The following is a 27103-nucleotide window of genomic DNA, read 5'->3' as shown; positions in this document are numbered from 1 at the left end:
TCCGCCCCCCAAGAGGAAGCGAGAGGGCAGCCCAATGGAATGCCACACGGAACGGGGCTGGCTCGGGAAGGCATTCTTGACTCTTGGCGCAGACTCTTGACTCTTGTGACAGCCCACGAGGGGAATGCCACGACGCGCGCTTTCCTGCGGGGCAAGCCCTTCGCTGCTTCGGCCAGGGAAGAAGATCTGCTGATCTTGGGAGGAGGGTGGGACTCTGAGCCGCCAAGATCGCCTTTTGCCTGGCCCTTCCCCCTGCGCGAGGTGCCCGCGAGCGCTGAACTTCCGAGGAGAGGTCTGGTCGGCGCCTGGGTCAAGGTACTTGCGTCCCTTCTCCTTGCGTTTCCCTGCCTTGCAGGCTTTCGAGGCTTAGTAGCAACGGCGGGTTCAGCCGCAACTGTCGCGGCTTCCGGCTCAATGCACCAGCGATAGTTTTAAAAGGGGGGGGGGGGGCAATCTAACCAAAGCAGCAGGCGGTAAAGAGGAAAGTTGGGCGCTGCTGCAGCGTGAGACATTCTCGGTGAAATGAGTGTGAGGATCCCACATTGAATGTGCGCTGCTATTGAGAAACAGAGAGACTCTGATGACAGCTACCTCATATCATCTCAGACGTTGCTGGGGCCAGCTTGCTGAATGTTATTCATTTACAGAACAAGAGAGTCCTGCCCTGGCTTCTGAAACAGGATGGCTGGCAAACCGATTTCAACAGTTTGCTTCTTAAATATGTTAGGCAGAATGCTTGATCTCACAGCGAATGACTGTAATTTCTATGACAGCTACATTCAAGCCATGTTTTCCAAGAGAACACTCGTAGTGCGGTAGCTGGGTTAGTCTTTGGTGGCAAATGTACCCTGGAGGGTTTTTGAAGTTTGTTTTTTTTTTAGCACCAGTAGTTTCTAATCAGGAAGTTTATGATGAAATACAACTTTGTTCAAGGCTCCTGTTGACACTGAACCATTTGCGAGGGAGGGCATAGAGGCTGTGTGTGTATGTGACCATGTGCATGCATTTACCCATAGATGTGCTAGAGTCAAGATTCATCTTCCTTTCAGTCTGAGGAACGGCATGATCCTAAACAAGTCCCTGAGGTCACCGACACTGGATGTTATTCAGGGAAGAAATCAAATGAAAATTAGAGGAAGTGTTGTATGTTTAAGCCTGCATATCTATTTGCACAATTCCCTACAATTTCCCAATTTGGTTAGTAGGGCTATTAATGAGAAATTCAAACTAATTAAAATGAGAACATTCTCCTTCCGGTAACCAAGGTTTGATTCACAATCTGTATTCTGCTTCTATTTGTAATGAAAAAAAGAATCTATGTGTTCTACTGAAAGATGTACTTATGTGGACAACTTACTGTCTTAGCCATGAAAGGCTGTGATCACAACTGATTAGGTCTGATGATGTTTCCAATACATGAATGTCAGCAAAGCTTCCAACCCACCAAGTTTAGGAGGCTTTGCAGCCTATATCAGAATATTTCTGCACAGGTGATTTGGCCTGGGTTAGAAGCTGTTGGGAAGTGAGCTTCCCTGCAACATTGTGATACATTTGTGCATCTCTTGAGTTTCCTTAGTTTTTGGCCAGTCTCCCCCAAATCTGTTTTGCTACAAAGTTGTGGGAAAGATCCAGCAAAACCTGGCTGACTGCTGTGTGGGTGGGAAATTTAGGATTTGCCCTGTTTCACCTGCGTGAGAACCAATTTCCTCGACCTCTCTGCATCTATTTCCTTCCCTTCCTTTGGTGGTGGATGGCTCTTTGGTTTTTTAAATGAGCAATTGATTAACTATCTGTGCATCAAATTCTTTGGAATCTCAGCTTTTTTTAAAAAAAAGTCTGTATTTTTTGTTATAGAGATATAAGAAGAAAGGCACGACATTTGTGTTTAGTATATGGCTGCTGCTTGTTTGGACTTTGTACTTCACAATAGCCTACAAGTGGCATGACTTGAGTTTTTAATCTGGAATTCACAAAGTATTTTGTTCTGTTTAGACTTTGTTCTTTATCCGATTCAGTTATGGATAACTTTTTCCAATAAGATAACATCTTGGCAGCAAGTTCATGTCACTGACCATTGTTCCTTTTCCTGATAAGTAGAAGCAGCTGGAATGCTCCTGTAGAGCAGGTCCCAAGCTTCAGATGTAACCGTCAGTATCCATCGCTGATATTTGCATCTTCAGGTGAACACTTGGATTGCAGTGACTTAAAATGACCTCTTGCGTGGTTTCTAATTTACAGCCCTAAATTCCTAGATGTTTTTAAAGCCCTCCAAAATGTCTTCCTATCTCTGGAGAGACATTTTAAGATTTCATTTTATGTAAATTTCATTTTTGACTCAGGAACATATTGTAAAATAATTTTAAGATATAGGCTTGGAATTTGAATCCCTCCTCCCAGAATAATCTGAAATCTATTTTGAAGGGCATTTTTTTTTGTCTGGTTGAATATTCTGTAAGAAGGCAGATTCAGAAAATGAAGCATCTGAGGGGAGCAGTTAACCAATAATTAGATCCCAAAGTGTTGTTAGATTTCTTGATGTAGTTGTAATTATTCTTGTGATATCGCTTTTTGACCAGTGGAGCATCTTTCCAAACAGGGAATAATTTACAACTCCAAAATTACATATCTAATTAGAAAACTCATTTTGAGAATCACACGTTGACAAAATTGGGAAACAAAATATTTCTTGAAATTAATGGGACATTTCTACAAGTAATTGTAGACAAATTGATTGCTCACATGCATGCAGTTTTGAGTGAACCAACACTTAGAATAGGCCTGAAGGTATGTAATCTCATCTCTTTCCACAGAAAACAAACTCTCCAAGTATTTTTTGACCAGTCTGTTGGGCTGTTTTTTTATTTTTTAAATGGATTGTTCAAGTGCAGCTGTGTACATTGGTTTACGATCGAAATAAAGTTGTCGTTTTTAATATCTGCATTCCATACAAGTGATGTCAACAGGGATTTGACGGTCAAGATTGATTCCTTTGCAGATGCTTTACAGTAAAAAAAACAACCCTGGAGAACATGGTCGTTTATAGCCAATATTATCATACTTGGTCAGTTTGAAATCGTCTGTAACATTCTCTCCTCAAGGTTATTCTGAATGCTAACGCAGTAGCTGTTCAAATGCTATGTCCATGTAGAGTGAATGCCTGTTCTCTGAGCTAGCTTGTGTCCACTGGTCCTGTCCAGTACTTGCATGCAGTATGTAATCTAAACAGAATATACAAACATACTTTTTGCAATCAAGTCGACCTACCATATGCAGACTACAGATATACACGTTCTGTGCATTTGCTGTGCTGAAAGTGGGAAAGGAATACTTCCAGTGTTCTTGTTCTTGATATCTTATACCAGGGGTCCCCGAACTTTTTAAACAGGGGGCCAGTTCACTGTCCCTCAGACTGTTGGAGGGCCGGACTAAAAAAAACTATGAACAAATTCCTATGCACAAATGATTGTAAAATGTTTGATTTCACCTTTCAGCCATTCTGTCATGGTCTATTTTTAGAAGAGTGACCAAAGTATGTCAAGTACAGGGTGGGCTCCAAATATTGTTGGGGAGGCTGTGGAATACCTTCCCCTGTAAAAAAAAAAAAGCAGAACTTTCCCAATGAAACATTCCATCTAACCCAGGATCAGGTATCTTCCTGGGTTCTTTCCTCCCTAGCAGCCAGCGATCGATTCGCCAGCCTGGCTGATGCCAATGGGAGTGAGGTGGAACAGAAAGCCTGAGAGCAACACATGGAGTAGCCGAGAGGGAAGGGCGGAGCAGGCGTTGCCACATGTAAGGTTTCCAACTCTGGGTCAGAAAATTCATGGAGATTTGGGGGTGCCATCATGTAACTGCAATCAACAGCCGTTGGAGCCGGTTCCTCCTCTCCCTCGAGCCCCCACTGCACATGAATGGAGCCATCGCCGCCATACCTGGTGGGCCGGATAAATGCCTTCAGGGGGCCACATTTGGCCCCCGGGCCGTAGTTTGGGGACCCCTGTCTTATACATTCTGCACAGTTCTTATGTGTGTAGATTGTGAGGAATTAGATGAACATCAGCTGAATGACCAACTCTTCTGAAAGTCCCTGTACCCATACTGGTCTATATGACGACTAAGGTGATACACAACAGATAATACATTTTTTAGGGAGAAAGAGCAAGCCAGAATTCTTAAATGATGCAGGGAAATCTACCTAGTAACACTGACATACCATTTTCTACTGAATTAAAGGTGTTGCATAGCTCTGCGTGTTGTCAAATAAAGGCAGCAGTTCTAATTGGATAAACTAGGAAGTCTTTCTTTGAGTTATGTCTGATACATTCCAAAGAAAAATAACCAAGATGTTGCATTCATGCTCTTAAATACTAATAATAGTGCAATACAATGGACTGGGTTCAGTTGAGCACTATATGTGGCACAGTTTGAAAGGCCCAAAAGGTGGTTCTTCCTCCTATATTTCAGACAAAACAATGAAAAAGAAAAGACTAAGAACTTAACATAGTGTAGGATAATGTGATAAATATTAAACTAGCAAAAGCCAATGAGTATAATTTTGCTACACATAAATAACACTCAAATATGAATAAAAGGAACTGAAAGTAGAAATATTTGTGGAGAGAAATTCCAAGTGTTACTGTAATCCAGAAAATGAAACTACATCTGTTTTTCTGATTTCCATTCATTACAACAACAGTATTGTAGCCAAATTAAGACTTCTAACAATTCCTTATAAAGTCCTTGTTTTCTTTGCTCCCTCTTAAACACTGTGGTTTTTTAAACTGGTTCTCCTGCCCCGCCCCCCCCCCCCGGTGCTCTTTTCTGTTTGTTTCTTCTGACAAGTCCATATTCAACTGTCAATTTCCCTGAATGTTGTGAGTTCATAATCCCTTTTACTCAGAATGAATTCTTAGCACACAAAACTGTCTTACATAAAATTGAGCAGTTCACAGAGCAAAGGGAGTTGACACAGGTTTGGATATTAAATGGGCTTCAATTTTATTAAACAAAATAGCTTCTGCAGTGGACAGCAATTAATAGCACAACTCAAACACAGTCTGGCTGAACTCAGTTTGATGCGTAAGAGTCAGGTCTTCTCTATATAAGCATCACTGAACATCTGGGTGAGTGCAGCCTGGTTCTAAGCAATCTTTTGGACTGATCAGTGTACTCTTTGTCAAATACTAACATACTTGAATGGCAGCTGAATTCTCCCCGCCCCCAGCCATGATGTCTTTAGATCAATGATTATGGCAGTCCAATAAAAGTGTTGCTGTCCTACTGTCCACAGTCACATTGACACTGAGATCCTGATCTGAGGAACATTCCTTTCATCTTTAAATTAGTACCTTAGAGAGCTCACCAAATTTAATGCTTTTAGTTTAACTGTTTTACTCACCTTGAAGTCCCAGCTGTGTCCAAAGAATTTTGTCAACATTACCAACTCAGCGAAGGGCTTCCGCCTCTGCCTTGACCTGCAGAGTGAAATATGTGGAAGAACTATTGCATCAAAGCAGTCAGATTTACATTTAAAAGAAATTATCCCAACTTTTTCTGCCCCCATTGGCCAATTCAAATAAGGACACATGTGGGGTCTCTTTCCTCTACAGGCTGTTGGCATTGCTCAATGCCCATCCCCGTAACCAGCCCCTCATGGCAACCCAATAAATCAGGGTATTCCAAAGCGTCCTAATTCTCGTCTCCTCCATTTGTGTAATTTCCAAAGCGTCCTATTGTTAACAAGCTTACTCAGGTTAACAACCTTACTGCAAATTGAGTATACTGGCCATGAAGTCCGTGATTTGCCTATTCACCCACAGAATGTAAGAACTGCTGTAGACCATGTAGCCTAGCAGACGACCACTATTCTAATTGACGAGAGTGACACAGAGGTGAATGTGTCTAGATGGACTCATGAACATTACTTTGTGCATTGGTGCACAGCTGCAATACTACAATCAAAGCTCTGCTCACAACCTGAGTTCAATCCTGATGGAGGGGGATTAGTGGCATGGAAGAGAAGGGGAGTGAGGGAGAGGAGGGTGTGAGGGGTGGCATGCAAGGGAAGGGAGGGAAGGGGAGGGGGCCTGGCATATGGACATGGCCCACCCACCCTAGTGGAGGGAGGGGAGGGGTGGCATGCAAGGGAGGGGAGGGAGGGGGCCCGGCATCTGGACCTGGCCCGCCCACCCACACTAGCAAAGGGAGGGGGAGAGGAGGGAGGGATGGGGTGGCATGCAAGGGAAGGGGAGGGAGTGAGGGGTGGCATGCAAGTGAGGGGAGGGGATGTCAGTTTCAGGTGGCCAGCTAAAGTTTGACATTCATCCTTCTGAGGTCATTAAAATGAGTCCCCATCTTGCAGGAATAAAGTGTAGATGACTGGGGAAGGCAATGGCAAACCATCCCATAAACCTAGTGTGCCTAGTAACCATCAGGATGTGTTGTTACCTCATGTGTCATTACCTCATGGGTCAGAAATGACCTGGTTCTTGCAGAGGGGACTACCGTTACCTAACTACCTTATTCTTTTCTTTCTTGCTAAATAATATAGATTAAGTATCTATTCTAGAGTGACCACTTTTATAACTGAATAAGATGCTTGCCAAGAGCCTTGATATGAAATAGGAACAGTACATATCTCAGCATAAACTGAGCTCATTTGTCAATTACTGACATCTCTTGAGTTTGTAATAGTATCTTTGGAGATACATTGTTTTTATTACACCATTTGAGTTAAGATTTGTTTGGATGTGCAGATGTCTTCCATATTTCTAATGTCCCCAATTCTACACACTTTTATTTTCTAGGTGATGTCCTGATCCCAGCCAGACCTGACATGGACTTTTATGTCTAAGTTTGATTAGTTCACATTTTCACTTAGAAATAGAGACAGTTTAGGGACTTAATGCCTCCTTATGGCTGTACTTTAAATACAAACAACCATTTGATTTTATTTAAATATATGATTGTAGAGCATTTAAGCAAGCTATTCTGCCTTTGCTTAGATATTTTTTACCACAGTTTAGATCATTAACATTCTTTCTTCACCAGGGAAAAATGTAGCTATTAATTGGTAGTAATTTTCCAACACTGGCACTGCAGATAATTGTTAAACTATTAAACTGCAGACTGTGATTTATAATGTCCATAATAGCAACAATCGCTAAGTGATCGCTTTGTTCTGTCATTGAAATGGTACCTAATCTCTTGCAGCATGAAATACACTGCAATGGCATGTAATGACACATATATCTTATTACCTGCTGGTAATAAGCTATCAACAAGGATGACAGTTTAATTATACAGTATAATTTCTGCTGGCAAATGACTGACTCCCAAATATTTCTGTGGTTCTTCACCAATTTCTTAAAAGAATATAACCACACCACTGTTCTAAATTGAATTCCAGCTTTTTCTTAATATGCTGAATATAGGTAATGCCAACATCAAATCACTTCACTGATCTTTTCAAAGAGATCTTTATATGAGACAACAGTTTTCACAGTTATCTCTTGTACTGTAGATGAAGCAATAAGTTTGTACAGTAGAGAACAGACCAGGTGCTCAGGAGCAGCAGCAGCAGGCCATTGCTTCATCTTGCATGTGATCTCCCAAAGGCACCTGGTGGGCCATTGCGAGTAGCAGAGTGCTGGACTAGATGGACTCTGGCCTGATCCAGCAGGCTTGTTCTTATGTTCTAAGTTTACATTACAAGTGGGTTTTTTTTAAAGCTATGAAATAAACTACCTTTTGTGTCTAAGGAATCTTCTTCTCAGAAAGGGTGGAATTGTATCAATTATTGAAATATAATCTGCAGTATGGAAGTGGTGCTAAAATGCTCTTTACACTAGCATTCTGAGAAGAGATGCCCTTTTAAGTTCTTTATTTCAGAAGGCATACATTTTGGGGGTTGCTTCTACAAGACGACAATTCCCTGTGCTATTCTGAGGCATTCTCAGCGGCAGTGGTACTTCTACACAGAGCTTTACTCCCTTCTTGCCCATTCATACATATCATTTGTAGGTTTTTCACCCTGTTCTATCAAATTATTGGTAGCCTGTATGATATTTTACAGCTATTGCTGTCTATCTGTTACTACTATTTTTAAAGAACAGTAAAGGCCCTCCAGCAGAAGAGGAAATGAGGTAGGATTACCAACTCTGGGTTGGGAAAGTTCTGGAGATTTTAGGGTGAAAACTGAGATCCAAGGAGGGACCTCAGGGGGTTTAGTACCATTTATTTCATTTTGGTCTTTTTTTCCCTGGTAGACATATTTCCTGATCAATAAAAACAAATCCCAAATTTGCTTGACTTTTTTTCTATTGATCAGACCATCTAAGGAAATACTGTGTGGTTTGTACAACCTTGCACAATGAGAGTCCTCCATGTGTAAATAATTTATAATACATAGAAAGAAAGATGTGGCCATTGCTAGAAGCAAGAAAATCAAGTAAATTTATGGTGACTTCACTGAATATGAGGAAAAATCTTCAGTCAATTGGTAAAGCCAAACTAGCTTTTTATTGAAGTTTGACCTTATTGGCTTAGATCAGCATAGCAACAGAGCTGGGTATCGACCCACAAATGTATGGACAGAAACTTTGGAAAACTTTCACATTCTAGTCTGTTTGGTCTTTTGCCAATATTGCAATATATTATTGTTTCTATATAATCTGAGGGAGAAACTTAAAACATAACAAAATTGTAGCTAATGTAACTACCCCTCTCTCATTCCTTATGGGCAGCAGTGGGGATTGGGACCTGAGGAAAGGAGTAAATTCAAGGAACCCTGAACAGGCTCACCCAGGGAAGAGTTGCCACTGAAAGCATCTTGCCTGATGTCTGATCAAAACTTGCAGCCTGCACTGTTAAACATGTAGAAGGAAACCCACTGAAAACGTGTAGCTGCCTTATTCCATTTAGCCCATGACTACTCATACTGACAGTGGCTTTCCAAATTCTAGGCAGAGAAAGGTCAGTTCTAACACATGCTAGGAGAGATCCTTTATAACTGTTATTAAAGTACTTTACAACTCTAATTAAAGTACTTTATAACTAACTACTGAACTTGTGACCTCTTGCATGGAAAGCAAGTACTCGATCACTGCAGACTTTCTCCAAATAAATTGTTGTAATCTATGTAGAAGCAGTGTTAGCACAGCCTTTCTTCTACAACATTCCCTTTTAGTTAACAGTGTTAGGGAATTGGTTTTTTTATGTACTTGCAAAAAGCTGATCAAACTATGGATTAGCATGTTACTGAGTTAAGAACAGACAGTAAATGTTGTGACTTGGATGACTTGAAAGTGTCTTTGATAAGGGATGGAACTGTCTGATCAGAGATAATCAGAGAACAGTTGTTATGTGAGTGACATGGCAAAACTCTTTAATTTTCAAGGTTTTTAGACTACAAAGGTAGAGACCAAAGATCTGGATTCAGCTGAAGGTGCTGTATGTCTTTAATTTAAAGCCAAAGACGTTGTGGAGAAGGAGCTCATTTGAGTTGCGATGCTGTAGAGTCTGCAGTCCAAAGTTGCCATTTTTTCCAGGTGCTCAGTTGTATTTTCAGGAGAACTCCAGACTCCATCTTTGAGGTTGGTAACCCTGTAGTGATATTGTTTTAAGCCATTCTTTATTATCTGTTGACCTGGAAATGTTATACATGGTGAAGTAACATTGGCCCTTTCTACATAAGTCACCTAAAATTTTTGCAAAACATTTTCTACCCCCACACCCTTTACCATGATGTTTATTTGCACTCTCACCCATGAAATGGTTCATGGCTGCCAGAAAGTTTTTTTTGGTTATTTGTAGAATTGATGCTTCAGCCAAGTGATTTCTGCCAAGTGATTTCTGCCAAGTTCAGCCAAGTGATTTCTGCCATGAATGATAAATCTGACCTCCTATTAGCAATAAATGCATTGCATTTTGGATACCTATAGAATTAATCCATGAAGTACAATTGACATCAGTGACTTTTAGCGGTATACTGAGAGTGGCTGAAATAGTCTTACTTTTTCATCTTCACTTTGCAGATGACTGTCATAATAAGCCATGACGCATAGTATTGTCACTTAAAGTGATTGTTGTCTGCATTTATTATTAATTAAAGAATGAGGGCACCTGAATGCAAAATAGATTTATGCTTGTGCAGTGGTAATAACTAATGCATATTTATCACGTGAGCTATATTTTCCACATCTTCATTTGTCAGGTATGAGTTTTTTGCAACTTTTTTTACAGGAAGTTGAACTGGTAGCAAGGACTGCCACAGGGAGGGAGACAACCCACTGATCCTCCCCCTTTCCTGAAACAATGGAAAATGGCTTTCAGATGCATGAGATTTTATGCATGTCCTTAGAAAATGATGCATAATTTATGGGGACATATAAATTGTAATTCCCTCATTTAAATGGCCTTGATCATTCAAGGCACTTAGGGCATAATGAAGGCAAAATGTGCCTCTTAGTATTCACACTGTACTGTCATGTGAGTCGGGATACCTAATGCTTTTAGAGAGGTATTAATACTGCGTTTTGAACAGCGGTTAACAAAACTCCAGCACTCCACCAGGCCTTTTGTTCCAGAGTACTTTCTGCCACTTACAGAATACTGTTTTTTATATAAATTATTGATATACCCAGCTCTTCCTTGAGCATCTCATGACGCATAGCAGGTAGCAACAATGTGGAAACAAAGTGATAAACAATAAATATTAAAATAATAGTAAGAAAAGTTCATTAAGAACTTTATGTACACCACCAGCACTCTGTCTTACAGCCTCACTGGAAAGTTAATTGGAGAGGGCGGAGCCAGCCTGCAGGGAGGCCTGGGGGGGTTGGGGCTCGGCGGCAGGTGGCTCAGGCAAATAGCCCAGTCGGGTGGCACAGTGCTGGCCTGGCTCCTGTGTTTTCCGGCCTCTCTGGGGTATGGGGCAGGAGCTGGCCTGTGGCTGTGGTGAGCAACTCAGCCTCTGAGCGGCCCCCCGGCACAGGGGGAAGCCACTGGTTGCCGGCTGGGTTGCCATGCCATGGGAGAAGTTGGGCGCAGGGACCCGGCTGGTCCCCGGCAATGCCCCACATGACAAAATGGCATGCGCTCGGGAACATGAGATACCCCATGACCCCATGGACAGTGGGGGTTGTCAGGGTGGTTACTAGGATTATATCAACCCTGTGCTGGAAGATCTGCACTGGTTACCCATTTGTTTCCAGAACAATTCTGCATACTAATTCTTCTTTTTAAGGCCCTAAATCGCTTGGGGCTGGGGAACCTGATAGACCATCCATTCCTGTACTATCCAGCCCACCAGTTAAGATCTGCCTCTCAAGACCTGCTGCTTATGCCCCCGCCTTTCAGAGGTCTGGTGAATGATGACTAGGGATTGGACATGTTCTTTTGTGGCACCTGGCTTTTGGAAGGCCCTCTTTGAGGCTCGTCTGGGGCCCACTTTGCTTTCTTCTAGGTGTCAGGCTAAAATACTTTTTTCACCCAGACTTTTAATTAGGGTTTCTACCTTCAGCTTTTTAATAGTTTGCTCTGTTTTATGGATCGTTTTTATGCTGCTTGTGTTTAACAACTTTTTATACTATGGTTTTTGATTGTAAGCCCCTTCAAGCAGGACGCTGAAAAGAAGGCACAGTGATATTCTAAAACAAGCAAGCAAGCAAGCAAGCAAGCAAGCAGCAAGCAAGCAAGCAAACAAACAAACAAATAAGTAAATACTGATAGTTTGCCCTGATAGGATGAACAAGGCTGCTGCATGGCAACATGCAAGGAGAACATGGTCCCTGAAGTGCGTCTGTCCCTGTGGGGCATGGTCTCATTTGTGTGAAGGCAGGGAACTGAATAGTGAATAAATCTGAGCCAAAAGGATTTTGCTGTTCCTAAATTTGTTCTTCCCCTGCCAGCCCTTCTATGGAAGCAGCCTTTTGCGCTGCAGTTCAGAGGAGAGTTCTGTTAGAGTCAATGGCCCTTAAGAGGAAAGGCCGGAGGAGCTGGGAATGGCTTCTTAAATTAGCATTACTGATGCCAAGTGTCAGTGGTAGGACTCTAACTCCTCTTTCTTCTTCCCATGTAAACATATCCATTTGCAATTATGCCAGTGTTTTCCTTTTTTTCCCTGACAGCTTGTTGTTAAAGGAAATTTTTCCTGATTTGTGAATGAAAGTACTGTGAACCACCTGTTAGACTTGGGAAGGCTGCCAGTCTGTCTGTTTGTCATCTTCAGCTAAGTTATTCTCCCTTCACTATCAATGGATCCTGTGCTTATCTATTTGCTTTCCTTCTACAAACTTTTTAATACATTTATCTAATCCTATAGTCTTTGTCCCCAAATTTTCCTCCTATTTCCTTTCTAATGTCTGTCATCACTGAACGTTCTGCAATACGTACTGGAGACAAAGATGTCGTCCACAATGACCCCAAGGGCTCACTAGCTATTTAAACAGGCAGTAGCATCAAGGCACATAATTTCTTAAATAACATGCAGCTGGGAGCTAGAGGCTTAAAGCAGTACAACAGTTATAGATTTTTAAAAATGTCTTTGGAGGCATATTATTACAAAGACTGAATGAAAAAAGTCCAAGCTGAGTAAGGAAGTAGATGGAAAGAATTGTGCTTAGATGTAGCCAGGAGAGAGGTTATTACCGGCAGTGGCCAGAATTTAAGATGAATGAGATGTGATAAATATGCTAAAGATTTCTAGAAAGATTAAACAGCAGAGTAAATAATATATTTTACAGAAACTGCTTCTGTTGGCACCTAGGAACACTTCCACCAGTGTTCAGCATGCTTCTGTATTTGGGCATCATGGAGCCGCAGTCTCCTTGCCACCAGTGCTATTGCCCCTCCCCACTGGCATAATGCCCATTGGGCAAGGTGGGCAGCTGCCCAGGGCATCACCTTGTGGGGGGGGCATCAAAATGCTGGGTTTGTTTTTGGGTATTTTAGTGGTTTTCCATTTTTGGCCTGCAGGGGGCGCAGTTTTTAGGCTAGTAGCACCAAAACTTCAGCATATCATCAGAAGACTGTCCTTATGCTACCCCCCAAGTTTGGTGAGGTTTGGTTCAGGGAGTCCAAAGTTATGGACTCCCAAAGGGGGTGCCCCTATCCCCCATTGTTTCCAATGGGGGCTACAGTTTTGAGGGTCCATAACTTTGACCCCCCCTGAACCAAACTGCACTAAACTTGGGGGGGTATCATTAGGGCAGTCTCCTGATGAGACCCTGAAAGTTTTGAGATTGTGCCTTCAGAAATGTGCCCCCCACAGCCTGCAACCCCCATTGACAGCAATGCAGAAAACTCAATGCAGAACAAAGGTTCTTGGGCAAATTTCTAGGATGTTCCTGCAGGGGGTGCATTTTTGGATGTATTGGCACCAAAATTCCAGGGTATCATCTGGAGATGATGGCACCCCCCAAGCTTGGTTATGTACCCTCAAAACTGTAGCCCCCATCTCCTATTAGCTTCCATTGGAAACAATGGGGAATGGGGCACCCCTTTGGGAGTCCATAACTTTGGACTCCTTGAACCAAAACTCACCAAACTTGGGGAGTAGCATAAGGACAGTCTCCTGATGATATGCCTAAAAATGCACCCCCTGCAGGCACCAATGTCCTGGTGCAAAAAAACTTTTGGTCATGGTGGAGTGGCCGCCCATGGGGGGGGGCATCCAATTCAGGTTTTGCCCAGGGCTACAGTTTGCCCAGGGCTGCCTCGTTACGCCCCTGCCCCTCCCACAAGCATATTTGCCCCTTGTACCAGTTTATGGGGCACTCATGTCAGTGTGCTGTTATGCTGCCTTCACAACTCTTTCACCCCCCCCCCATCCCCCATGGATTGCACTGTAAGACTTTCTCCAATTGGACTTTCTTCAATTGAGAAAGCGTTCCTCCAACGCAGGAAACTCTCTGTCGGAGGAAGCTTTCGCAGCAGAAAGTCATTAGATCCAACCTCTGGATTGTTCGAGTGGTTATGACTTCTAAAATTCAGTTTTTACATTTCTATCACCTTTTCACTCAATGGACCACATATTTCTTAATATACTACTTAATTTATATTATTGCTGATTATATGATTTTCTTAAGGATCAAGTTACATATGTGGGAAAACACAGTGTTGCACTGTATAATCTGTTTCAATCACTCTTTTTGAATTGTGTCTTTCAGAAAACACACTTGAGAATGTTCACTTTCCGCAGCAAGTATATATAATTATGAATACCTATCTCCTTCCTGCCTCTTTAAATAATAAGCTCACCGTTACCATCTTCATTTTTTGGTAATTATATTTTCCAGTAGTAAAAACTGTCTTGTTATTTGCTTGTATGATATCAGAGAAATTTAAAATATTTACATGGTAAGATTAATTACTGTATCCATTTGAAAGAACTGAATTTTAGAAACGCGGTGGCCTGTTCCATACGAGGGGGCGACAGTGTTGTAGCATTTATTTGAGATTCTGGTGCGAATTATTGAATGAGGAGCAGGGAGCCAGAGCCTTGCTTTAGAATGCAGCCATACTGACATTTTGCTTGCTCAAACAAATCAAGGAAGCAAATGTAACTGATGATGAGCTTTGATGGAGGATTGCTGCGGTGATCCTAAACAATGTTATACTCTTTTAATCCCATTGACTTTAGTGGACTTAGAAAAGTATTATTCTATTTAGGTTGGCTTGGTAGGAATACTGTTAAAATGGCAATACTATTAAAATAGCTGTGCAAAATACTATTAAAATAACTGTGCAAACTGACCCAGACGAGTCTGTTCACAATAAATGAATACTCTTTCACTAAAGTTGTGAAGTGGGAGGAGTGCATGGCCGCCAAAGAGATATACCCATCCTAACAATAAGAATCTTATAATGTGCACACACAGAGAACAATGCGCACGTGAGACTGCAGTAGTATCACTCTGACATCACCATTGGACGCAGGAAGTCATATTTTGAGGTGCAATATAGTGCAGCCTGGGTGTTGAGGAAATACGATATTCTAAGCAATGCAGCTTTGAAAGAAGACACATGCTCACATTTTACAAAGGGTGCATAAATGTTGATATGATCTTCAGCACAGATAATTGAACTGGAGAGATACCTGGAAATGGGTTATGGCTTTGCCAATAAGCCAGACACCTACTCTCAGCACCACCTAATCCTTTAAATATTAAAGAGTATATGATGCTGAAATGCTGAAGAAGAGGATAACTCTGATATAAGCATACTTGGGAGAAAATCCCACTACATTCAGTTCGATTTACTTCTAAATATATGTGCATTCCTGAGAATATTTTCCTGGAAGTAAGCCCTACTGAACAAAATAGAGCTCACTTCTAAGAAGAGATGCTTGGACGACTCCTTCAATCATCTGAACACTTTAATAATCTTTTCTGCTCATGTTGTCATACCATATGCAGGCATCACAACATAAATGAAAATCAGTTTGTTGCCTTAGATATCCATAAAATGGAAGAGAAAAGAATAATGAAAACTGCTTTGGGCCCCCATTGGGGACAAAGATGGGGTATATATTGAATAAATAAATATGAACTAATAGTGGGTAAGGGACAAATGCACACTTATAGAAATGTTATGACCAATAAACTAGCAGTGGAAAGTGCCATGAAGTCGCAGCTGACTTATGGCAGCACCATAAGGTTTTAAAGGCAAGAAGCGTTCGGAGGTAGTTTGCTTTTGCCTGCCTCCATGTGGACTGAGAGAGTTCTTAGACAACTGTGACTGGCCCAAGATCTTCCAGCAGGCTTCATGTGGAGGAGTGGAGCATCAAACTTGGTTCTCCAGACTAGTGTCCACTGCTCTTATCTGTTACGTCTCTGACTAATAAAGTACTCCTATTAGTGATACGACTTAACATTTATAATATCTTAGATTGCATGTGTACAATGTGCTCAGTTCTGTATTAATTTTTTCATTACTCTTCCCTCCCCCCCCCCGAATGTATTCTAATAAAGTTTCATTGTTTTGTTTCAACTAAGTTCATATCTGCTACAAGTACAGACCATTCATTTTGCTACTTTGAGAGCTGTGCTTGCGGACCTGGAAAAAATTAAACCCTGTTCTAAGGTAAGATCACAAAATAGTAATGGTTAGGTATAGAAATTTGAACTGACAAGAGTGTTTGAAACAGAAATAAAACATGGTAACAAGTGTTCTTTATGCCAAAATCTCTTTACAAAAATAAAGATTAATCCAGTTAAAAAAATTTTTCATAATTATTTGAAATGTCAACAGTGATTGTTTGAAAAAGCATTTTATTAGTTAAGAGCATATTCTTTGTTAAAACTGTCCTCATATAGCAGAGATACCTTTGAACAGTAGTGCCTGTAGTAAAACCTATGTTTTATCCAGCAGGGGTCTCTCTCTCTCTCTCTCTCTCTCTCTCTTACCTGCAGTACCCCATTCTTGCTAGGTAAAAGAGATCAAAGTCATGTTGAACAATGATAAATGATAAATAATTGTCTGCCAGTAGGAAAGAAGACATTTAAGATTCTGTTTTATTCGAATTTAACTCTGAATTTTCTAATTTTGTAGAAACAATAGTCATGCAATGACCATTCAGTGAAAAACATAGGAACAATTCACTTTGAAATCCATCTGCAGATCCCTTCCAAAGAAGAGATATTTTACAGGCTTCTTTTAGGATGTAAAAATGCCACCAAAATAAAAATCAGGTTATAGTATGATTTATTTAAGTCAAATAAAGACAGGTTATCAACCACTTGGAAATAAATAATAGCTTTCCCCAGTTATTATGAGCTCAGCAATCTTGCATAATGTGAGACCATGCTACATATGATCCTCTTGATAGATGTGATTACTATGCTATATAGAAGAAGAAGAAGAAGAAGAAGAAGAAGAAGAAGAAGAAGAAGAAGAAGAAGAAGAAGAAGAAGAAGAAGAAGAAGAAGAAGAAGAAGAAGAAGAGCTGGATTTATATCCCCCCTTTCTCTCCTGTAAGGAGACTTAAAGGGGCTTACAAACTTTTCCCTCACCCCCCTCACAACAAACACTCTGTGAGGTAGGTGGGGCTGAGAGAGTTCTGAAGAACTGTGACTACCCCAAGGTCACCAGCTGGCATGTGTGGGAGTGCAAACGCTAATCTAGTTCACCAGATAAGCTTCCACAGCTCAAGTGGCAGAATGGGGAATCAACCCCGGTTCTAGAGATTAGAATGCACCTGCTCTTAACCATTACACCACGCTGGCTAGCATTGCACTACACTGGCTAGAGGGGCAACCCACAGTTCTGGGTTTTGTGTATTGAAAGTGAAAATCTACATATTGCCCATATCAGACAAAATTGTGACCATACATATCACAAGTACACACTCATGGTATGTGTAGTAAAATGCAGTGATTGAAGAGACATTTGCAATCATGACAGACATTATTTCCCCTGCTAGTACAACACTTAATCAGAATGTCATTTTTCTGAATCTTTGAGATCTTATTTTACTAATTTTTTTTCTTATTATAGTGAAAGAACATAATCCCTTAGTCTAAAAGCATAATTCAGTATTGAACGGATTCACTGCAGGACAGATACATTGAAAGACTGCTTGACTTGGGTCTCCTTCAAATTTCCTATTAATATCATTGGCTGCTATAGCATATAAGTCAGATGTTAAGGCATTCTCATAATGTGTAAAATCCACCTTTCAGTTGATTCCTAATTTGCCCTTTTTGAGCATTTACGTAGCTGGGAAATGGTTGCTTACATAACCTATTCTTTTGCATTTTAGATTGATGCCACTTTATATACTGCAGAAATGACTGATCGTGTAAGTGCCTTTTTTATTATTCATAAAAATATATCGTTGCATCTACAGCCTTTTGTGCAAAGTCTTGTGAATAAATATAAATATAAACTGTAGATATGCTGGATATGAATCCTGAAATACACATTTACTGTGACATAAACTAGAGTTCACTTTATTAAATGCAATACATTACCTTTTGATTTTTGTCTCTGCAGTACTGTTTAAGCATGACTAGTGTATGGTTCCTTCCCCTTTCCCTTCCATCAATTAAACTCTTGCACTAGATCTTTCATCCCTGTTGGGCTGGAACCATTTTAGGATTTCCTATGATGTGTAATAGAGATCCTTGACCAAGAGAAGGACAAGGCTTAAAAGCCCTGTAAATGAGAAGTTGTGTTCTGTGGCATTTAATTTCTGATTACATCTGTAATTAAAGTATTATGTGAGTCCTCTACAAAGGTGCCTAAAGGTTGGAGAATTGGAACATTTTAGTTGTCTTGAAAATAAAATGGAGTGGTTTTGTCCTAGTGTGTTGATATCTCTTTCATCTTTGCATTTCAGATCCTTTTTCAGTTCTGAATCTAACACTGCTTTTCCTGCTACAAGTTTCAGCATCCAGAGTCATTCTATATCAGTGGTGGCGAACCTTTGGCACTCTAGATGTTATGGACTACAATTCCCATCAGCCCCTGCCAGCATGGACAATTGGCCATGCTGGCAGAGGCTGATGGGAATTGTAGTCCTTAACATCTGGAGTGCCAAAGGTTCGCCACCACAGTTCTATATCATATGACCACATAGATTACTCTTGGTTGAGTTTGTGACTTGCCGATAATACCTGTCGATAGTAGATGTATATAATTTCTGCATGAAAAGCTTTTGCAAAGCTATTTTTATATTTGGCAATAGATAGATAGATAGATAGATAGATAGATAGATAGATAGATAGATAGATAGATAGATAGATAGATAGATAGATAGATAGATAGATAAAATTAGTACACAGCTGCAAATTGAGGGGTCATGTGGTCACTCTTTTAAGCTTCAGTGATCATAGAAGTTGTTACTGGCTGCTGATCAGTGGGGGGTGGGGGGGTGGGGGGTGCCTGGTTTCACATATCACATATGTACATCCAAAACCCACAATCACTAGCATGGGAAAGGAATGGGATGTTTGCCCCAAACTTTACTGTTTTCATATTATAAAGCCACTGACATTGTTTCTTTCTAGAATGAATGCAAAGAATCAGTGATGAAATGCTTTATACTGGAAATGGAAGTAATTTTTCATGAATCTAATTATGGACATAGTAGTGCAACGTTCACCAATAATGTCCACAATGTACTGAAAAATTTCAGTCATTTTCGAAACAGCAGTTATTCGGTAAGTGACGTATGCATGATATGCTGTTTTCTGTTGTGTTGCACATGCCTCTAGAGGCCAAGAAACCTAGAGATCTTTCCCTATATGGATTTCTGCCTCTCCTTTTAAGAAATAATAAAATTAAATGCTTATTTGTCCACTTGCCTGACAAGTTTGCAAAAGTGGAAGAGTTGCTTTAATGGAGTAAGGAAGTGCCTTTTTACTCATATCACTATCTCTCCTTAGAATTTGAGACTCCTTTTCCCCATCCACACAGCTGTATGTCCAGACGTGGCTCCACAGCCGCATTGTCCCATTATTCCCAGGAGGGCTTTCTGCTGGCTCAGGGAGCCAAAAAGGCAAAAGAAACCTCCCACTATTGGAAAACCCTCCATAGGTAGCATAAGTCCAGGAGTTGGGTGCTGGCGTTTCTGGCAGAAAAACAAATAGAAGTCCACTACTGTGAGCTCTGCTCCCAGCAACACAGGGGCGTAACGAGGCAGCCCTGGGCAAACTGTAGCCCTGGGCAAAACCTGAGTTGGATGCCCCCCCCCCAATGGGCGGCCACTCCACCACGACCAATTTTTTTTGCACCAGGACATTGGTGCCTGAAGGGGGTGCATTTTTAGACATATCAGCACCACAATTTCAGCATATCATCAGAAGACTGTCCTTATGCTACTCCCCAAGTTTGGTGAGGTTTGGTTTAAGGAGTCCAAAGTTATGGACTCCCAAAGGGGGTGCCCCATCCCCCATTGTTTCAAATGGGAGCTAATAGGAGATGGGGGCTACAGTTTTGAGGGTCCATAACTTTGGCCCCCCTGAACCAAACTGCACCAAACCTGGGGGGTATCATTAGGGCAGTCTTTTGATGAGACCCTGAAAGTTTTGAGACTGTGCCTTCAGAAATGTGCCCCCCAGCCTGCAACCCACATTGACAGCAATGCAGAAAACTCAATGCAGAACAAAGATTCTTGGGCAAATTTTGGGATGTTCTTGCAGGGAGGGCATTCTTGGATGTATCAGCACCATAATTTCAGGGTATCATCTGGAGACTGTCATAATAGCACCCCCCAGGTTTGGTGCAGTTTGGTTCAGGGGGTCCAAAGTTATGGACTCCCAAAGGGGGTACTTCATCCTCCATTGTTTCCAATAGGAGCTAATAGGAGATGGGGGCTACAGTTTTGAGGGTCCATAACTTTGGCCCCCCTGGACCAAAATGCACCAAACGTGGGGGGTGCCATCATCTCCAGATGATACCCTAAAATTTTGGTGCCGATACATCCAAAAATACGCCTCCTGCAGGAACATCCTAGACATTTACCCAAGAATCTTTGTTCTGCATTGAGTTTTCTGCATTGCTATCAATGGGGGTTGCAGGCTGTGGGGGGCACATTTCTGAAGGCACAGTCTCAAAACTTTCAGGGTCTTATCAGGAGACTGCTCTAATGATACACCCCAAGTTTTGTGCAGTTTGGTTCAGGGGGGGCCAAAGTTATGGACCCTCAAAACTGTAGCCCCCATCTCCTATTAGCTCCCATTGGAAACAATGGGGGATAGGGGCACCCCCTTTGGGAGTCCATAACTTTGGACTCCCTGAACCAAACCTCACCAAACTTGGGGGGGTAGCATAAGGACAGTCTCTTGATGATACGCTGAAATTATGGAGCCGCTAGCCTAAAAACTGCCCCCTGAAGGCCAAAAATGGAAAACCACTAAAATACCCAAAAACGAACCCAGCATTTTGATGCCCCCCACAAGGTGATGCCCTGGGCAGCTGCCCACCTTGCCCAATGGGCATTAAGCCAGTGCAGCAACACCTCCAGAATGCCCCTGTATGCACAAGCAGTGTGGGTGCAGGAGTACTGGCATGGTGTGCAGCGCCACCCCAGCTGTTTTGGTGGGCTGCAGTGGCTGTCCACCAGCAGAACCATCCATCTGCAGGGACAAACTTCATGGAGAGGGCAAGTCTGCCAGCGTAGGCCTGTGCCGCCTTCAATGCCTCATCCCCTCCCCCCTTTGGATGGGGCTGTAAGTCTATTATTGCAGTCCTAAACAAAACTGCACCTTCTAAATCAATTGAAATAAATATGTTTAGAAGGCTGAAATTCCATTTAGGATTACACTGTATATGTTTGTTCTGTTTCACCCAATAAATATTCCAAGTTGATATTGGCAGGATTTGACCTTAATTCTGCATTCAAATAATTCAATTCACTACATTTAGGAAGTAACATTTTAAATAGTTTTTCTACAAGTGGCATTTGACGTCCGTCTTTGTGCATAGGGGGTTGGATCTAGACTAAGGCCCCTTCCGCACATGCAGAATAATGCACTTTCAATCCACTTTGAAGCTATGCGGAATAGCAAAATCCACATGCAAACAATTGTGAAAGTGGATTGAAAGTGCATTATTTTGCATGTGTGGAAGGGGCATAATAAGTTTCCACTAATGAATGAGGTGGGCTAATTTCTACCAGTTCCCTCTTCTTGCTGCAGACCCCCAGTTTGCCTCTTATGCTTTTCCTGAGGAACAGCATTTGGGGAGATCAGAGGGCAGCAGTGGGAGAAGGGAGGCAGGGACATTCTGTTCCACTGAAAAAGTGAGTGGAAATTTTTTGTCTAACTCCAACCCTGCACAATCTTGATAATGTGACACTAGCATATTTAAACCGGAAACAAAGTATAGCTTTATACAGGTTGTTGCTCACATGATAGTTGAAATTAATATCACATGAACGTACGTGAAGCTTCCTTATCAAGGTCATCGAGGTCAATATTGTTTACTCAGATTGGCAACAGCTCTCCACCGTTTCGGGCACGGGTCTTTCGCATCACCTGTTGTGTGGTTCGTTTTACTGGAGATACTAGGGATTGAACCTGGGACCTTGTGCTTGCCAAGCTGATGCTCTACCATTGAACCACAGTCAAGCCGCTTGAATGTATTTTGAATGTATGAAAAAAGTAGCATTGGTTACCCCCGGGGAAATTCTCAGAGATCATTCTCAGAGATCATACTGGGTCAGTCAAACACCAATAACGTCTAGCCCAGGGAAGATTATTCTCTGTACCATTTTCAGCTATAATTTCTTCTTCAGATAGCAATTTCCGGCTGTATGTCCAGCAGCAATGCTACAATGCAGAGGGCAGACTTTTAATACTTGCTGTTGATAGTCACTTTCCAAAAGAAGAATAACAAAGGAAAAGTCCCTTTTTATTCAAGCGTGGATGTAATAGTCTGTCTCGTAAATAATGTTAAATAAATCCAGTTTCACCATTTTTATTTTGAGAACTTTCCTGATAATTGCCTACTATATCAGTTGCTAGTGGAACTGTGTGGGAAAAGTAGTTTGTGGAAGATGCTTTGCAAGAATTCCGAAAGGGACACTCACTAATAAGGATTGTACATAAGAAAGTCAGGATACAAAAACAATATTATTCTTGGCTCTGATTTCCCTAGCTTGCAGCTATTAGTTACACAAGGCTAGCATCTGATGAAGCAGATCATAATCTACAAAAACTTGTGCTTTTTAATTCTTTTTAAATGTCTAAAATGTACAACTGGATTTTTATGACATTGCAGTGTAATGTATTGTGAGCCAGCTTGGTGTTGTAGTTGAAGTGTCGGAAACAGAGGCGTAGCAAGGAGGAAAAGCATCTGGTGCACCGGTGCGTCCTCTGCTCCCGCCCTGCCCCGGAATGCCCCTGTCCTGCCCTGGAACACCCCGAAATGCCCCCGCCATGCCCTCGCCACACCCCACATGGGCACACGCTCGGTGTGGCGCGCACCCCCCCCCCTTGGAGTCAGAAATCTTTGGTCAGAAACCAAAGTTTGAATCCTTGCTCTGCCATGGAAACTTGCTAGGTGACCTTGGGCCAATATAACACACTCAACCTTCACCGTGGCAAATATTTGGATGGTAGACCCCCAAGGAATACCAGGGGCATGTTGCCAAGGCAGTCAAATGCAGACCATTTCTGAATGTCACTTGCTGTGAAAATCCTATGGGGTTGCCGTAAGTCAATTGTGACTTGATGGCAAAAAAAGTGTAATCCATCAATACCTATTTGTTAATGATAAACATCTCATCCAAATAATTAATAATTCCATAATTTGATATTTTGGGTGACCTTTTGGGTCACTCACAATTCAGTCTGCAGAACTGACAGATTCTATCTGGGCCCGTTTCTGACAAAGTAATTATAGCCTCTTGAGTATTCTTATTTTACCTAGAAATGGCTGTGGCTGTCAATTAAACTTATGGGAAGTCACCAAAAAGGCAAATTGAAAAGAAACTGCACTGAGCTCTGGCCTATTATTAGCTCACTTAATCTGTTCCGCATAAAGAAAAAACTGCATTGGTTATTCCTGTCTGAGCTCTGTATGCCTCCCAAGGATAAGCTGACCATCCGTCCCGCTTTTGGCGGGACATTCACGCTTTGAAAGAACTTGTCCCGCGTCCCGTGGGTTTTTCCCAATGTCCCGGGTTTTGGAAGGCTGCCGCACTGCCTTCTGGGGTGCAAGGTAGTGCGGCAGCCTCCCGCACGGCCGCAGGAGCGCACTGCCTTCTGGGGCGCTGCTGTTTCCCGCCCTGTGACAGGGTGGGAAACGGCAGCGCCCCAGAAGGCAGTGCACTCCGTGTGTGTGTGCGAGTGTGTGTGGCTGCGCGAGTGTGTGTGTGCGAGTGTGTGTGGCTCCGTGTGTGTGTGTGCGAGTGTGTGTGGCTTCTGCTTCTTTAAGCAAGGTTCCACCTCTTCTCCAGGGCTGTTTGCGCAGCAGTGTCTCCAACCTGGGATTTTTCAAATGGAATGCTGGTTTAGTGATTTTCAAAAAACCTGGGTTGGGGAAAATAAAATGGGTCATATAGCATCCTGCACCCGTTCTGTTGGCCTGTGCAGAATCACCCTATGAAAGCAGTTTAAGAGAACAAAGTTTTGAATCACTTAACACCCGCCCCCACTGCCATTAGCATTTTAAAAACACCGGGAGGATCCAGTCATTGTTTTCCCAATATCTCATTCAGTTTAGTCTTTAATATATCAGAAAAATTTTTCTTGACACTGAAAAATACTGATAGAATTTTACAAGGTTTCTGCAGATATTCTTAAGTAAATGAATTAGAATCTTTGTTCATGGGAATGATACGCACATTGCGTATGTCTCCTTGTTCCCTCTCACTTTGTTTTGTTTTACTTAAAAACGCTAACATGCTTTCATTTGCATTTTTGCAGAACCCAGAAACATCCACATGCCGAAAATGTGAAACATTTGAAGAAAAAACATGTACAGAATTTTTAAAAAGCTTTGAAATTATTGTAAACCAACTTTATAGAGAACTACCTGCAAATAAATAATAGTACAACAGCAAAAGAGTGTAGAATGAGATTCCAGTTCAGCAGGGAAGGCCAAAAAATTAACAAATATAAAACACAGCGGGAACAAAGTAGAATCGGTAGTGGCAAGCAACGAGTTTGCAAACTAGGTAACTTTCATGTACCTTTAATCTTCAGGACTGTAAAATGAATAACATTTACAAAGCAGAAGTAAACCTGTTATGCAACAAAAATAGTTAAATGTTTGCCTTTATGTGTGTATGAATTAGAAAATGATCAGTTCAGTCAATTTACATATTAAGAGATGTAACCAAAAGTACCTAATAACAACTGGGATATTATCAGCAGTAACTACAAAGAGTAATTTTCTGTTCTTCATTGAGATATTTTAATTGACTCAGTGTTTCTCCAGTTTTTATAATGTGAGTTCTCTCGGAGTTACTAATATAGCATATTCACTGATCCAAGCCACGTTTCTAGTAGATTTTACATTATTACATCTCTATGAGTGTGTGCATGGTGCGCTTAGTGCTGTTGAGTCGCTTCTGACTTATGGCAACCCTACATCTAACATAAGGGAGGGGGGAGAGGAAAGCTTGAATTATGAGACAGGATTTTTCTGAAACATGATATGATTCACTGAATATTTAATGATTTCTTGTGATTGAAAGAATTGAAAGTTGAAGCCAAAATTATTACATAGTAGATGGAGATGATCTGTAGAATGTGAGTATTGTGTTTTTAAATAAACACTGAGATGTGTTAGGATTTTGAAAATGTCTGTCACAATTCAGTTATAAAAGGGTTAACTGTATGAAAAAAAAAGTTGCTGAAGTCACTGTTTATGACCTGACCTATTGATTAGTTATTGGTCAGTCAGATAGCCATTGCTTACATGTTAGTGAGCATGTACAACTGCAGTTATAAAGTTAATTCTGTTTCTTTGTTTGAGCAGACATGACACCAGCACCAGCACCACCGCCACGAGCATGAGACAGCAGATAGGTACCAAGATGTAACCAAACGTACAGTGATGTAGATGTGTAACAGGAAAGAAAGGATTAATTTTGTCTTCATGTAACTCTCCCTTTACACACACACACACACACACACACACACACACACACACACACACACACACACACACACACACACACACACACACACACACACACACACACACACACACACACACACACACACACACCCCGCAAAATGGCACTGTTCAACTGAAATGGCGACCTAAAGAAGAGGATCCAGTATTATCTGATAGTACACAGAGCAGTCATTTATGCAAGCCGTTAGTTGTATGGATAAGCCTGCTTCAATAACATTTGAATCTGCCCTTTGATTGTACATTCTCTTCAGTCTTTGCCTCAATATACACCATAGTTTCTTATCAGATATTTACAATAGATCTGTCTCTTTGGCCTTGGAAACAATAGAAGCAAAGAACACACTACGTAAGCATCTTTCAAAAGAACACTGAGTTTGAATTAAGGAGAAACAGAGACAGCATGGCAGATTAATGTTCATGATGTGCAATAAATTTACTCACAATAGATTTACATCCTGTTCTTATTTGGTGGTAGTTTGGTGGCAGTTCAGCACTGAATATATGTTTGCCTATGAGATTATGTCCTAGAATATAATGAACATGTCACAAAACTATGACACTTTATTGTTCTTGTATTTTTTTTGCATCTTTTTTTGCAAATCTGGAAACATCAAAGTTTTTCAGATTAACTCGTGTACACAAGGTTCAACAATATTTCCAAAGCAGAGAAAGAAATGCCATGATAAGGTTTTTCATGTTGTCAGTGTAATAAAGCTACTATGCTCATTCCATATTTGCATCAATGCTTTAAAGAATGTACCACCTGAAAGGAAAACAACATAATTTAAATCATGATCATGTTGCAAATACTAATGATATATGCTATAAATGGGGTTCCAAGTTTATTTTATTCACTTCATTTCTTGTCTGCCTTTTCCACAGAGATCCAAGGCAGGTATAGAGTTATTTATAATGGAGAAAAAAACTGTTCAATTGCAAAATACTGTTATAAATAGTGACTTTGTGTGGTGAAATGGTGTTTGATGGTACCTGCTAATCCTGACAGGTCTATAACTGCTATGTCCTGTTGATTTAAAAAATTGCATAGGATTTGAATGTATTGTTCTGATTCTATATTCTGATGGCGCTCTAATGTACACGGAGGTCAGTTCCCCATGGTCAATTAATTGCGTGATACTCATGCGATATATCAAGGTTTCAGCGAGAACTCCCAACTGCTTGAGCAATGAACAGGGATTCATCCCATTTCAGGCACTCGTACTCCCCCTTATCCTGCTTGAAAGTACAACTTTTCTTAGCACGTTTTCGATCCAGTTATGAGGGGAGGAATCTTTGTTTAAAATTCCTGCCGTGGAGCGTGATGCAAATGTCTAGCAACCAATCAGCACTCAGCAGGAGCTGAGCGATGTGCATGCAGCCTCTTCTGGTTTTGATTTCGCTATTAGTTTTGACGAGCACATGCGCGAGAAGACGTTAGCATAGGAGAACAAAAAACCACTTAAATGATTAACCGTTCATCCTTCCAAACAAGCGAAAACCCACTTAAGCG

At 41.3% G+C, this 27103-nt stretch overlaps 1 protein-coding gene across 3 annotated transcripts; it reads left to right on the top strand.

Moving 5' to 3' along the window:
* Nucleotides 1–25310, top strand: IL15 (interleukin 15). Of its 3 annotated transcripts, XM_048509739.1 has the most exons (7): nt 280–315; nt 9470–9593; nt 14169–14280; nt 15996–16083; nt 17762–17800; nt 19011–19163; nt 24375–25310. In XM_048509739.1, the coding sequence occupies exons 3-7, from the start codon at nt 14216–14218 to the stop codon at nt 24495–24497; spliced, it is 468 nt and encodes a 155-aa protein (XP_048365696.1). In that variant the 5' UTR covers nt 280–315; nt 9470–9593; nt 14169–14215; the 3' UTR covers nt 24498–25310. The 3 variants fall into 3 exon arrangements, with proteins under 3 accessions (XP_048365693.1, XP_048365694.1, XP_048365696.1); XM_048509736.1 differs by lacking the exon at nt 9470–9593 and having other exon boundaries at nt 1–315; nt 14169–14203; XM_048509737.1 differs by lacking the exon at nt 9470–9593 and having other exon boundaries at nt 207–315.
* The last annotated feature ends 1793 nt before the right edge of the window (nt 25311–27103 follow it).

The sequence above is a fragment of the Sphaerodactylus townsendi genome, linkage group LG10 (assembly GCF_021028975.2).
Source record: "Sphaerodactylus townsendi isolate TG3544 linkage group LG10, MPM_Stown_v2.3, whole genome shotgun sequence".
In the NCBI taxonomy this organism is placed as follows: domain Eukaryota; kingdom Metazoa; phylum Chordata; class Lepidosauria; order Squamata; family Sphaerodactylidae; genus Sphaerodactylus; species Sphaerodactylus townsendi.
This window is presented reverse-complemented; position numbering and strand designations above follow the sequence as displayed.